This window comes from Branchiostoma belcheri, unplaced genomic scaffold, assembly GCF_001625305.1.
Source record: "Branchiostoma belcheri isolate BF01 breed outbred unplaced genomic scaffold, Haploidv18h27 scaffold23, whole genome shotgun sequence".
NCBI lineage: Eukaryota > Metazoa > Chordata > Leptocardii > Amphioxiformes > Branchiostomatidae > Branchiostoma > Branchiostoma belcheri.
The window spans coordinates 2,790,220-2,805,435 of NW_017803824.1; the positions used below are offsets into that span (position 1 = coordinate 2,790,220).

At 40.1% G+C, this 15,216-nt stretch overlaps 1 protein-coding gene across 8 annotated transcripts in view; it reads right to left on the reverse strand.

The window, feature by feature from the left end:
• LOC109470598 (F-BAR and double SH3 domains protein 2-like) overlaps positions 1–15,216 on the reverse strand; it is a 30,318-nt gene that overhangs the window by 5,042 nt on the left and 10,060 nt on the right. For 2 of the 8 annotated variants that reach the window (XM_019769569.1, XM_019769574.1), the window contains exons 4-20: positions 8,765–8,841; positions 8,545–8,556; positions 7,947–8,091; positions 6,879–7,015; positions 6,526–6,589; positions 5,804–5,932; positions 5,327–5,449; positions 4,868–4,963; positions 4,317–4,553; positions 3,991–4,042; positions 3,658–3,764; positions 3,165–3,242; positions 2,607–2,840; positions 1,880–1,891; positions 1,467–1,619; positions 1,140–1,223; positions 703–831 (exon numbers count right to left, since the gene is read on the reverse strand). In XM_019769569.1, coding sequence (XP_019625128.1) covers positions 703–831; positions 1,140–1,223; positions 1,467–1,619; positions 1,880–1,891; positions 2,607–2,840; positions 3,165–3,242; positions 3,658–3,764; positions 3,991–4,042; positions 4,317–4,553; positions 4,868–4,963; positions 5,327–5,449; positions 5,804–5,932; positions 6,526–6,589; positions 6,879–7,015; positions 7,947–8,091; positions 8,545–8,556; positions 8,765–8,841 — 1,869 coding nt within the window. The remainder of the gene's footprint in view (positions 1–702; positions 832–1,139; positions 1,224–1,466; positions 1,620–1,879; positions 1,892–2,606; positions 2,841–3,164; positions 3,243–3,657; positions 3,765–3,990; positions 4,043–4,316; positions 4,554–4,867; positions 4,964–5,326; positions 5,450–5,803; positions 5,933–6,525; positions 6,590–6,878; positions 7,016–7,946; positions 8,092–8,544; positions 8,557–8,764; positions 8,842–15,216) is intronic. The other 6 variants (XM_019769570.1, XM_019769573.1, XM_019769572.1 and 3 more) reach the window with 6 other exon arrangements.

Sequence of the window (15,216 nt, forward strand, 5' to 3'; positions counted from 1 at the left end):
ACGGTCTGCACCTGCGTGAAACCCCCATTTTTCACGGTTTTTGTTGGATTTTTGGCCAATGGTGCATCAGAATTTTGCCTGTTATTTTTCTGACATAACATTTAGACACTACAGACAGGATGTTCACCATATATGCACGAATTCGTCCCTATATGAGAAATTCTGCCAAAGTGCTATGCATAATACATTACAGGTTTTGCACAGGTGCAGTACATCCTGCCGATGTGCTTGCCTTTGCAGACTTTCTTTACTCTGCAAAAAAAGCAGGAGACCAGAGTGGCTGGGTGATCAGTCCCCTTCCCTATCCACTTCACATTTGTGTTTCAATTCACCTACACTGCCCTTTGATTGTGGAAAGAATTATGTTCTGTTAACTCACTGCTGAGTGACCATGCTGGGTGTGATAACCATCATGGCTTATTTGCCAAAGCAGCCAATATTAATGCGCATACAGATAGAGGTTTATGCACAGTACTTACATCGGTGGAAGATACAGAGTTTGTGATGTGTGTGGGTGTGTGCAAGCATGCATGCATGTGTGTGTTAACGTTGTGTGCAGGGGCTCTATACTGTACTTACATCAGCAGAAGATACAGAGTTTGTGATGTGGGTGGGTGGCTGTGGGATCTGTACTGTATTTAGAAGATAGAGTTTATGAGGTGTGTGGGTGGGAGGGAGGGGGTTCTTATGTACTTTACTTACATCAGTAGAAGATACAGAGTTTGTGACATGTGAAGGTGAGTCGGAGGAGTCTCTCCTGTCCACACTGCTGCTGTCCCACTGCAGGTAGTTCTCTGGAACATACCCAACCTCACCTCTCTGGTTACGCCCCTGAGAAATACACAGGTATGGAGTGAGGGAAGACAAAAAATTTATTTAGTGTTAAGTGCTTACTAACAAGATCTGTACCCACATCTGCACTAGTAACATCTGTACTCACAACTGCACGTTTTCACAATATTCAAACTGACACTGTTGTCCCTGTCCTTGGTGCTGAATGACATTCACACAGACACTGCTGTCCCTGAATGTCATTCACACGGACAATAACACATTCACACTAAAAGTACCTCACTGACCCCAATGCTGAATAACATTTCACTTAACACTTACACAGGTTTATAGATACAGATACTTACCATCACCCATCCCTCAATGTCTCCATCATCTATGGCCTCTACAATGTCCCCCTCTGCAATGGTCAGCTCGTCTGACTTCTGGCCCTGAAACGCATGGTTACAAAGTTTGGGTTGTTTCTATCACTTAATAAAGCAAAGAATGTGCAGCTGTAAACAGCCTACCAGGTTTTAAAGGTAATTCAAACTGCAAAATGTTCAGTAAGAACAAGGCATTTTTGCCTCCCAAAAGTTGTATACTTAATGTTGTTTAAAAGTGTCCCACTGTTTTTCTTCTCTTTTGTAACACTGCCAAATATTGGATGTTTTAAAAGTACATAAATGGCCCACCTCGTATGGATATAGAACGGAGCAGGTGATTGGGTACTGCCGAGACTGCATGGAGGGGCTGGAGCTGACCGCGTCCGCACCGTTAAACACGACGGTGTTGTCAAATGTGTCGTCCCACTCATCTGTCTGATCCCCAAACCCTGCGTCATCCTCCTGAAGATAGAAACATTTATGTCAATTTGCATCTAAGTCGGAAGTACCTTTCTGGCAAAAAGTAGTATATACATTAATGAGATAGATGTTGCATCTGCAATCAATTCAATGCTATTTTTCTCTGTCTTTAAGTTTAAATCTTACAAATACGTACACAAGGATTGAAATGGGAGTTAAGTGTTAGGACAGCAGAGCAGTTGTATTGTGTTGATTCATGTAGTAAGCAAGTATACCATCAACGTTGGTACATTATACCTTACCTTGCTGGAAGACTAGATCCAATAGGATCCGAGGGCAAGCAGGAAAGAAAAAAAATTGTTTTGGTCAAAAGCCTCATGGGACAAGCAGTGTTAATGAAAAAATATGAACAATTTACTCTGGAAGCCTAATTGCAAGCACTATGACTTAACATAAAGTCTGCATCAAGATCTTGAACAGTGTTATTACCAACCATACTACAGCAGAAATATACATATGTGACGTAAACACAAACAATGCCTATTCAACCATAGGTAAAAAAATTCTGAAAAATCTAAAAACCAAAGCTGAACATCTGCCTCATCAACAGAACCAAAGAACGCCTTTCTACCATGCATAAAGAAGAAAACAATGAGGACCAAGCTATTTTCCATTCTACCAAAGCTTAGATCAGTACAGACAACTGAACATCTGACACAGGAACTAAAGACTACAACACAACAGAAACATCTGTGAAGGCCCTATAACAGGAACAAAAGTAGCCATGCAACAAAAAGACTCCATCTATGCAGTTTTTTTTTACCAGTTCTCTAAAAGTCTTTGATGAACAACATAAAAAGACCTTCAGTGAGCATCAAACATTGTTTTAAGATGAAACAAGAATAACTTAAACTTAGAGACAAGAACTGACTAAACCAAACCAAGCAGCAAGCCACCACCAAGCAAAACAGAAAGAGAGAGGGCCATTCCACTATAGGGACGCAACACCACTAGAAGATTCCCCCGTACCATGGAGACCTTAACAGGAGTGGAGTCTCCCGTCTTCTGTCCAAAGTCTCCCCTGTCCTGGCTGCTCTCGAGGAACACGTCATCGTTGGGAGACACGGGTCCGATCTCCACATTCCCAGCGGAGGTGGTGCTGCTGAGATCGGCAGACGTGGAGGACCCACCGGGCCAGTCACTGGTGGAGGAGGCCGCTGCACTGGTGTCAAATGTCTCTTCCCAGTCGTCGTAGTTGGAACCCTGACAATAACTTGTTAGTTACTATAACTTGTAAAGCTAACAGTTGTGTTAGTATCTATCAATTTTTCCCTGCTTGCTGTATGAATAGGCAACAGGAAGAGAGCATTACACAATACCAGGGAGCCATCTCTTGCACCAGACCTTAGCACTTCTTCTTTGCAAACCATTCTGCCACAGCAGACTGCCCATGCTGTTTCATGCTCACTCACACTCACTGTGTGACTACATAAGCACTTTCCCAGCCTATCTGAATGCACCTTACAGACCAGGTTATACTGCATCACACACAAAACTGTGCTGTCCATCACACACAGCCTTACTGACCTGACTGGAAGGATTGGGACTTGTTCCACCTAATCTACTAGGTGAGAGAAGATTTTTCTCATCTTCTTGTTGTGAGTGCTGGGAACGAATACACATGGGGGAGGAAGACAAAGAAAGAAAGAAAGAAAAAGAATGGGGGTGAAAATAAAATTTTATGTTCTAAATAAATGGGTGCTCTATGAATCACAAATCTCATAGAGCAATAAAATATTAAGATATGTGTAAAGAAACAACAAAACAATCTGTAGGCAATTTTACACACAGAAAAGGGGAAGATCTCTTCTTGATAACATATATTTTCTAAAATCAAAACCAATATGTGGGAGACCTTCAACATTTTGAAATGTATATAGACTGCAGCAGCAAAAGACATTTCAAACATCATCCACTGTCTTTCATCACTGAACTGCAAATGAGACTCTGAAGAACACTAGAACTTATCTGTAAATGTCTAGTTAATCATCTAGGAAAACTCATGTAAATGTCTGTTCACCTCGGAGTTGAGCGAAAGCCGGGAACTTGTCCTGCTGAGTCGTCCCTCCCCTTCAGGAGGTGAGAGTAATGAGGACGTGGTCTGGCTCAACCACTGGTCCACGTTTACTACAAATAGACACAAGAAACACATTCTTATATTTGGAGCAGAAAAATAAACAGTAACAAACATCCACCCGATCGTATTAACAGCAAGACACTATATCTCTTTTTGACGTTCTTGATTTTTGTCACATTTGCAAGCCTAAAGCTGTCTCATAACATGTGAAAGGTGAAGATTTGTCCATAGCAAACAGCACTGTATAATGTAAAGAAAAGTTAAAAGACAACTCACCCCCTGCTACTCTCAGCTGCTCAAGCCTGGCTTCCGCTTTAGCCAGGGATGTCTGTAAGACAAAAAGAATAAATTATCCCATTGTACAGACTAACCAGGAACATGTACTTTCAACTATGATAAAACAGAAACTTTCAAAAACTCAAATCTCTTTCATTGTCTTTGATTTTAGTTTACCAAGATTCAATGTGATCCATGTCATGTATAGTCTAGTGCATAGTGCTGTTTTTTTTCTTGCCCAAGATGGAAACAAAGGAGTGTACACACAAACACACACACACACACACACACGCGCGCATTAAGCATCACAAGTACACATAACCCACCTCTGCTTTTCTAACCCCCTGTTTTGCCTCCTCTATCTTCTGCTCGGCCTCGACGGGACTAAACTCTGCCAGGCTGTCGGGGTTCTCCTTGTACGTACTCATCTGGTTGCTCAGGTCCCGCTGAGACTTCTGCTGGTCCCGGATGTTTTTCTGCTCGCGGGCGATCTTGTTGGCCCACTTCCTGGCCTCCTTGTCCAGAGACTGTTCCCCCATCGTCGACTCTTGGAGGGTGCTGATCTGTACATGTGGAAATGTAAGGCAGCTCAGAAGAGGAAGTTGTCCACACACACATACTATACACAGAAGTGCCTCTTTCTTATGTCAGGTTTTAATCCAATAGAGAATTGGGTACATCAGTAAGGTTAATCTTTTTGTCTTTATGACTTTTCAGTTGGTCCAATTAATGTGTATTCAAAGTTTGCAATTTATCCAGGACTGTTTTTAAGAATTCATATCCAATGTAAAATATAGCAATTTGTGTCTTTCAACATTCTACATGTACATGTAGATCTAACCAGAGACAGGAGTAGGACATGCACCACTCAACTTACCCTGTCGTTATCACAGGGGTCGAAGTCATACTGGATGTTGTCAGAGAATACGGGGTTGGAATGGAAGAAGCATTGCTGGTTGAACTGTCTGCTGATCTGAATAAAAGATTAACAACAAATCAATAAACAATCAGTACACTATACATCAGTACACAGTGCAGTATTCTCTCAAGGCATATTGCTTAACTGAGATGTGACTGGAGTTGTGCACATGAAACTTTTTTTGGACATTCAGGAATGCGTTGAAATGAAGAGCTTACATCACAGTAGACATGATATAATCTCCAAGCAGATCTGTTGGTGGCTGCAAAAGACATTATCAAATTGGCCAGGCAGTATTGGCCAGAGGAGTATCCATTATCCTCTGGCCAAAGGATACTGCCTTGCCACCATATGATCTGCTTGGAGATTACACATGATATTAAGATATTCCGATTCTTGAGTAGGAGTGTTAGTTACCAGTTCTGCCTGGCTGAGGACGTCCCGGAAGCTGCGTGCTGCCTGTGTGTTGAGGTCCACCTGGGTCTTAGTCAGGAGCACCAGAAACTCCTTCATGTTGTCATAGATATCTCCGTCACATTCCTGTAGAAAAGACAGGAGGGGGAAAAATGTTCAATTATGTAAGGTTTGCAGATTATACAAAAAGGAGCATGATCTTGATCCAGTTCTAGCTACTCTTCCACAGACAGATGCATATGTACAGTATCTACAGGTTCATTGTACCGGAGAAATTTCCCTAGCTCTTTCCAACAAGCACAATGAACAGCGGCTTATGTCCCGTCATAAGGACTGTGACCCTTTACAGTATTGTGCATATTGGGTGAGCGACAACAGACACAATTTAAACTCCCAACCTCTTGGTCCAGAGGCAGGGTCACTAACCACTGGACTATTCATGATACTATAAGACAAACCCAAGATGAGAAATGTTCTAACCTCCATGATCTCTGGCAGGTCCGTCTGAAAGTAGCGTTTCTGGTGTGCGTTGGCAGCAGCCAGAGACATCAGGTAGTCATTCCTGGCCACGGCTGACTTACTGTCACAAGACTCCTTCCTCGCTGACAGCTGAAATATGGAACCAATATGTGCATTTATTTTTCTTCTATTGGTTCAACTTTGAAACTTTGAAACTGACATGCAGCTGTAGCTGTCTAACTAACCATCTATATTACGTTTTGGAAATTTCACTTTGGATGTACCCCTACTTTTATAGAGTGTGGTATTTCTTTACAAACATACTCAAGGTGTAATCTACATGGGAAGCACAGCTAATATTTTCCTATAAAGGACTCTAAATTACCAGTAGCATGGATTTCAAGGCTCAGTACATGTACACTGGCAGCCATGTACGATTAAAATCCTGCCCTTGTGTCTAGACACAAGACTGCTAACTACTACACCATATACAAAACTCAATTGCCTAATACATGTATTGTCCATGTCTAGAACTTTCATTAGTAACATTATGTAAATGTAGCCCAATTCTACTCAGGCCTGATCAACATGTGGTCAATCATTCTGCTCGAGGGCTACATATCACATCACTGCTTTTCAGTCACAGTTCACTACAGATTAATTAACAATACATTAAGTGTAGCTTCACATTTGGCTGCTACATGTACTATATAACTACATAATGAACAGGCACTCTGTTGTACCTTGGCACTATTTTTCTGTAGAGTTGCTTTGGACTGGAATATACTGGTTGCATTTCTTTTCATTCTGAAAGAAGAAGTTGTAAACAACATGTAAGTCTGATAGCCTAGAAAGATGTGCATGTGGTAAGCCATAAAAATAAGAAAGTCCCCAAGACAAGGTTTAGAAAGCCATATAAATTCATTATCAAAATTTCATATCAACAATAAAACACATCTACGAGTTTCTGGTTTCTTACATACATGTATGTACACAACAGATATTTTTGTGACAGCATCGCCACTGAATTTTATGTGGTGAGATCACTTAGAATGACTTATTTTGCATCTAGTGTATCTTTACGTAAGAAACTGACTTGCTCTCCGCATCCTTAGCCTTCTCCCGAGCGTCGTGAGCGACATGCTCCACCTCGAAGTACGTTTTCTTCAGCTTGTTCATCTCCTTGACAGTCAAGGTGACCTCCTGGTGTAAGAGGTTCAGCTGCTCCGTGCACTGCCGACAGAAAATGGAACAAGATTAGGCCTAGGAAAAAAATGTCGTGTTTCCTGCTTCAGACCTGAAATAAATTAGGGACAGTAGGTTTGGATTATCTTTTTTTTCATTTTTTTTTTTAGACTTTGGTGATCTCTAGTGATCCAATTTATACAATGCAGTTTAACAATGAAAGTAAAACTTGTATGAGGACACTTATATTTTCAATGTCAATGTTGGAAAACGGATTGCACAATGTTTCATCACTCAGTTGTATGATCATGGAGCAAGAAAAGGTCGATCAGCTTGAAAAAATAATGTCCCATGCAGGGGTCTACCAAAAAAAGGCTAGAGCCGGCAGTTTTTTTCTAGGGTCAGTCGGGAAAACAGGAAACACAACATTTTTTTCCTAGGCCTTAGTCGCACTTAAGACAGAGAGAGCCCTGCAGAACGTACAACATTACACTCAGGCCTGTAGAATTACCTACAAGATCAATACTTGGCTCTGGTACAGGCAAGGACAAGAAACAGTCAGGAGTTCCAAGGTGACATCCAATATGGTCCAGGCGCTTTCCTTGGAAAGTGTTATACAAGTAGGGCTTGGGTGGAACAAGCCATTACAGGCAAGCTGATACCATTTGCCTGCCAAGTTGGCACACAGTTGTGTGTTGGCATGCAGCTTGTTTTACTGCTTAACTAGGCAGCTGCAGATACAGTTGCAGACACAGGTTGTCTACTTGGGAAAAACAACTTTGTAGATTTACATGTCCCATAGATACATTAGTCACTTAACACATCTAAAAACAACTTTCAAATGGGTAATATCTATACTCTCAAATCTTATGACAGCTTCTGGCTTGAGTGGAATTACTTGAGAGGTAATCTCAGTCACAGCATTTATTGCATGAGGAAATCTATAGATAAGAAATTTCAAAGATTGACGCAGACTTACTTTTTTCAGCTGCAGGTCTTTGGATGACTTGAGAGTCTTGGCAGGCTCGACTATCCCAGTGCGTAGTGACTCTGCTGTGGAAAGCCTGGCCTTGGCCAGCGTGTCGGCCTGCTCTATAAGAGCTGCCCACACCACATACACACTCCTGATGTGCAGATGGTGGGAGAGAACAGTGTACATCAGGCAAATACAAATATCAGTCCTTAGGCCACATGAAAACAAAGTCCAAGGGGAAGTCTGTACCATGGTACACTCTTGGAGTGCATGTAGTCAGATCCCAATTTTCCTTGCAGCCCTCTGTTTTTGTCTTGATTTCATACTTGATGTTTACTTTAGAATGTCTTAGAGCCAAGGAAATGGATTTGTGTGGTCTTAAGCTGCTGTACACTTCCCTATACATGTAGATGTAAATGTTACTTATTATTTTAATCTACATATTTCCACTGATTGCCTCATTATTACATGTTGAATTTCAAAGTTGTATTATGTCCTAATGTATAGACTGGACACTCTTGAAAAACACCTTAAAAAATCAGAGGCTTTCATGAGAAATATCAAACAAGAATGTTAAAAGAAACCAGGGGAAAAAGTAACTCACCGAACTTGTTCACTGAAAAACAGAGGGAAACCACAGACCATTAAAACACCAACACCAACATAGGAAAATGTATGGCAGATAATCATTTCAGAACATAATATTACTGTAAAGTATATTCAGTAATTAATTGTATGGGTAAGAAAAGACAAATAAAGTTGGAAATCAAGGTGAAGACCAACACCAACATAAGATGAAGTGGCGTGCTCTGTGTTCCCCTTACCTGTGGTTTGGTGGTTTGAGTTCATCGTCTGCCGGGTACTCCCTCTTCTGGAACTGTTTCACCAGTTTCTCCAGGGCCTACAGAACACAGAATGTATCTCAGTCATTCTACTATAATATAGATTCTATTGTTAAGACCTGACTATAAATATAACATAAAGAACCATATAAATGGGATGTACATGTAAACAACTGGATAAGCTAGGATACCTGCAGAGACATATATAATTACACTGCAGAATTTGCTTAGATTTGTTGTGCTAATTCATCTGTAATTATCTATTGATTCTTTATTCCACTGGTAAACAAGAGGATAACATTTAACTAAAAATAACAAAATGAGAAAAATAACATTCATAATAACATACATGTATGTGTATAACATATAGTACTTCCCAATGACTGAGTTTGCCAGATCAATGACTTTCTTATCATTATTTTATACAAAATTTAGCAAGGACAAAAAGCCTATAACATGCACCCAGCTGCCCAACAGAATTATCTTCACCTTGAGGTCTGTTACAAAGGTTAACAGTACGTGACTACGTGCTATTGCGAGCTTATGGTCGCTGGTTCCCAATTCAGCTGATTATCGGAAATCTTTACTGCCAAATCAGTTACACTAAAAACGCATCAGTGACTCCCTGTGGCTGCTTTCATCTTGCCGTTCCTGTTTCATTTCCATCTATAGGAACTCATTTTAATAGCAGTACAGAGAATACAAAGAATTAAATTATAGTTCAGGCAACAAAAAGTCTAATAATAAAAAAGTAATATTAGGCTAATCTCTACTGGAATTTAGTGTAAGACTTATAATTAGTTGTTTCAGCAAAACTACCTTGTACATACTGCTTTAAATTGGCCTCAACCGTGCAACCCTTACAGAGAAAAATCTATATTCTACTAGTGAACCTTTCATTATGTATTGGAGCAGAAATATTGTCTTGAAAGGGCAGGAAAAGTTACGCTTTTGAATCCTGCATGCATGTATTCTGGCCTTATCTATGTTAATAACAAGTGTGCGAACTGTTTGGAAGCTCTTCTATGATTATGATCGTGGAAAAGAGCTATTTCTTTTGTACAGGAAGGCATCAATAATGTAAGAGACTGCATTTGAAGGTCAGGCCCGGGAGTATATCAGCGCAAGACAGGCCTACGTTAGGTAGTGATTATAGGGGTACGTAATGGCTGTTCTTTCTCAGCATATAATCACGGGCACAGCGGTACGCACCGGAATGGATGGAACACTCCGGAGTCTATTCAATCATCCTCTTTCACTTGTCAAGTGGAAGAATGTGATTTGGTGGCTGGGAGTGTGTCGTATTTTACACGGGATACTTAGAAAGGGAGAGGATTTGAGAGTAACATTTGCCAAGTTCGATGCAAGGCGTTTTCAATGCCAAGAGATGGGAACTGGACAGATTGCTGGGTTTTTGCTTCTTCAGGATTATTATTTTGGGCTTTCTTGTGCATTTTTTTCTACAAAACTCTCATTAACATTCATTTTCACACAAACACTGTACATTTGCACTAAACCCAAAATTTGACTTCTCACAACACCTTTAAGATATAATTTTTTTTTATTCAAATGATTCAAATGTGCTGACATGCACTCCTATGGCCAGAAGTAAGGGGAATAGAGCACTACATTAATGTATTTGCAGCATTCCATATAAGCTGTCATTGAAAACAAAATGTTCAAATACTGATAGAAATGTACAACCCTTCTTTCTGACCCTACACAACCCTTTCTGATCCGCCCCCCTCCCGCTTCAATTAGCCCAGCACATTCATCATTTGTGTCCCTCTCCCCAGATCTCAATCATGTCAGGATTGCATGTGGGAGAATGTGCACTCGTTAATAATGGATGATTTCTAATCCATTAATCACTACACAACATCATCGCACTGTATGATATTACAAGGAGAAAGATATTCGGGAACAATTAAAAAAAACATATCAGGATAGACTCTCACAAATATAAGAAATATGAATTGTATATACATTGTATTGTTTATGAACATTGTTGAATAGTAATATTGAATATATCTTTTCTGCTATCTCATTTTTTTCTGCAAATAGTCAGTTGCATGAAGCTATCATTCAAAATGTATGCTTGTAAAACAACGCCCTACTATTATTAGTAGTAGTGCTAATGTAGAATACATTTGCTGACGACTTTGAGGGAAATGACAGCCATTTTATATGCCATTATTCACTTAGCTTTAACCTGAGGTACTGTACCCTTGTGACTGCCTGGCCATTAAATCACAGTCTGCTGCATCAGGGGATGATTCAATTACTTTCCTACTTTAGAAAAAAGGACAGGTCAGCAGAGCAAGGTCTACAGAAGGCCTGACCAAGTTAATATGCTTCAAAGGTACATAGTATGCTATGAGAGACATATACGGTCACACATATATTCTCTTGCCTCTTGGACATTTTGAAGTAAAAATTGTGCCTGAGGTCAACTTACTGCGAGGAAAAACTTTAACCTGACTATATAAAATGTATCTACTTCTTGAAAGAATGTGAAGCAACATAGTTTCTCATACTGTTTCAGTCTTGATCTTCCAGTTCATCATTATATTTTCAAATCTCAAAAGCAAGAGATCAACATAGAAATAGGTTCTGTGGTTTAAGCACACAGTTTCAAGACATGAATGTTCATGAAGTCACATTCAAGTTGTCCTGAAGTTGACTTGAAGTTAGATTAATTAAAAAGCTTGACATTGACAAATAAGGATGGTATCTGGGAAATTAATTTTTCTTTAAAGGTTAAGAAGGGAGGAATTAATCCCCCTTTGTGTCCCCAGAGTGACAAGGAAAAGAAATTGACAAAATTTGTTTTGCCCTCAAGCAAGGACATCGGGGAAATTCATTGCTCATATTATAGGGGCCCTGGTCCTAGGGGTACGTTTACATGAGGGCTGGAAATGACACCTGCACATGCAGGTTAGTGCAGGTAAAACTGGAGTTGCGCTATTTCTGTACCACATGTACTGTACCTATGGCTGTTGTTCTTGTCAAAACCAGTGGAAGATCAGATTTACAGTAAAAGCTAAATGGTATTGAGATGCATTTCCTCTCTAATTCCATTTGGGTCAGCGAGTCTGTCCCCACCAGTCACGGAGCACAGCAATAGACACAAATTTGTTTTCCCCCCAGGCAAGGACATTTAGGACATTTGTCCTGATATTAGACAGGCCCATTAATACATTTATATATTCCCCACGGGGGAACCCAGGCCGTACCAGTTTCCCCTGGCTATCAATGACTGAAATCAATAGGAAAGTGTTGTTGCCATGGTGATAGAATGATGGACAGGAGGGAAATTTATACTGATATTGGAAGGGCACATTGGGCAGTTCCCCATGTGACGGAATTCAATAGAAATCTGCCGTTGCCATAGAAATAGAACGATGAACATTACGTGGAATATCAGAAAGGGGGAAGCGAGAGAACCGGCTTTCAAGAATGATGGATAATCCACAGATTAAAATTTGCTGTTGTTATGGCAACAGAACAATGGAAACTTTTGATTGGAAAGAGGATATACCATAGCTTGAAATGTGTGTAAAGGGTAAGGACTTGCATTTAATATACAAGAACCTGCATACCCTTTTTTGTAAGGCGTAATCAAGCCTTTTCAGTCTTTGTAAAGTAGGCAGCCGTCCAAAATCATCATAATTCATAATCAGTATAATAGCTGTAACATGTAATTGTCCATAATCAGCTCTGAGAATTTAACGTAATTCGTAATCAGTGGTAAAAATTTTGCGTAATTCGTAATCACTACCCTCCCCCCCCCCCATGCAGGCCCTCATATGCACAGGTCAGCATAAGCCCAGCATCCTTTTCTTTACTATCAGTTCTTCCTACATAAGCACCCTATCAATAACACTTCAAAGCATTAAGAGCAAGCTTACAACTTGCTTAATGAGTTCTTTAATGCCATCTTGATACCAGGTGCAATATAATACCACGGTCAATACTGCACATATACTGCAATGTTATCTTCCTGATACGTACGTGCTGTAAAATCTTTAGGTCAAATCTCGTTCAATGTGAATGTGATTTTCCAAAGTCATGTTAACCAGCCTTGACTTCTAAAAAACCTAAAAGGCTTATCCGTATGCCCATCTCTAAGCAAGCCAACACTGATCACATGCGGACAGGAATTCACTGGTAAGCAAACATTTGCTATGGGCCATCAGTCCGGGATGTCAGAGGCATGTGCTGAATGTTGGGTATGTGGAGTTGTGAGAGACAGACATCGATATGTCCTGTCTGACCACAGGCTACTTTTGACACAGGATAAATCTGACCTAACACCCAACTGTCAGACCACAAAAAGACGGTGATGACACTGATGGAAAGATACTGCATCAAAGACCTTAGAGATGGTGCTCTGAAGAACATCCATCAATTTAAATTGGGAAAGTCAGTCTTTTCCATCTATCAGTTTCAAAATTGATGCTGAATATAGTTTTGAATTTCATTTGAAAGATCATGATTTTTCCCTCCACATAGCAATACTAGTACCATTAATTCCATCATAGAAAAGTAGTAGAAGTAGTAGATTGAAATGCTTCTGAGTTACATGAATATTCCCGATTCCACATTTCCAGTGTACATCATCCACATGCAAAGTGACCACTGTACATGTGATTTGCACCTTTTACGTGCAAGCTTAGATTGATGTCACCCCAGTTAGGTTTAACAAATGCGTGGATGATCACTGGGGAGCAATTACTATGTGAGACCTACACGAACCTACATGCTCACGTTAGCAGTACGGCCGCCGGGCTATTTACATGCAGCACTTCAAAGCACAACTGGAATGAGCTGTCCATTAAACATACCTGTACTTGACGTGGGAGATTAGCTACATGTATAATAGCTCTGGGTCAAGTACTGAACATAGCAATTAGACCAAAGCTGCAGGAATATTGCATAGATAATTCTTGAAGAATCAACTGAAAACAGTTTATTGGTCTCTACATGAACATACATGTAATGATGTAGTAAACTAACAAAGCAAGACACTTCATCCACAACACAAGGTAGCAGGCAGGCTTTCAAATACATGATAGTATTTCATTGCCTTTAATTAAATACAGAGGCCAACAAACCAAGGATACATTTTAAATTCTAGAATAAGGAAAGGTCAGCATAACAAGATGCTAGAGTCAGGAAACACACATGAGCCTGGGGCGACTGGTCAGATTTGAGGGTCAGTGTGGCAGTGGAGCGTGTAACAGTTCTATTACTGAGGCTATTACACGGTACCCTGGGGCCATATAACACCCCCCTACATCACTCAGTCCTGCCAGCAATGTCAGCCCATTTCCTCCTCCACCCATCCTTCACAGCCGTAATGGTGAAAACAAATTAGAGAATGTGACTGGGGAAAAACAGTTGTGTACTTAATATGTCCATGTGAGTCTGCAAATGAAGCAGTTTCATTTCCATAACAGCAATTTGTTTTAGTGGTAACATTTCTGTCAATTAATGTTTCAGTTAGAATGTATATCATGTTTGATGAATATTAAAAAAAATTGAAAGTACTTAACAGCTCAGTGGGCAATATGGTTTTAAGCCAAAATCCTCAAATCTCTTTTTAAGTGCAGAAACAACGTAATATTTCTGTTGTTTGCCTTAGTAATGACTTATAAAAAATCTTTTATTCAAACAGGAACTTCCAATTTTGAAGAAACGTGTAAAAGTAGGTGACCCTAAACCACACATAGAAACGAGCTGCTCACAAATACTTCTGAAGGAAACATTAAGCGTGCTCATTGGAACCTTCAGCACTTACCCACCCGCCAGTCTTTTACTTTATCATTCACTCCAGCGCACACAACATTCTCTCACTGTGCACGGAGCATTTCCGTACCACCCCTGGGATGGCTACAATAGGTAACAGATTAATAAATGTATCGCCGCACGGTATTGGGAGCATATCTTGATGCATTGCAATAACTCATACACTTAAGGGAACTCTCCCGGTAGCAATATGTACTGCTTCCACGTCATGGAACAGTACGCTGTAAGATCTACATGTATATGACTGTACGTGTGCATTTTGTGTGAGCCACACTTGCGCAAATCTTGATGCACATATTGCTTCTAGGATGAAGGAAATCTCAAACTGTCATCAAAACCAAACATCATGTTTGAATAATGAGAATATATTCAGATTTGCAGACAGTTGATAGAATACTGAGAGAAATCATGGACACCTGCAAAACGAGCCCTAGGATTGTTGTGGGCCTAAGAGTAAGACAAATATGGTTGTACAGAATAATCCTAAAATCTGGTCTTGAGGTTGAGTAATTCATTCAGCTGCTGAGCAGATATAAATCTAAGACTTCTGATCAAGATACTTTTCACTTCTCTTCAAGGTGTAAGTAAAACTAGGATATACTACATAACGAAATACAAATACA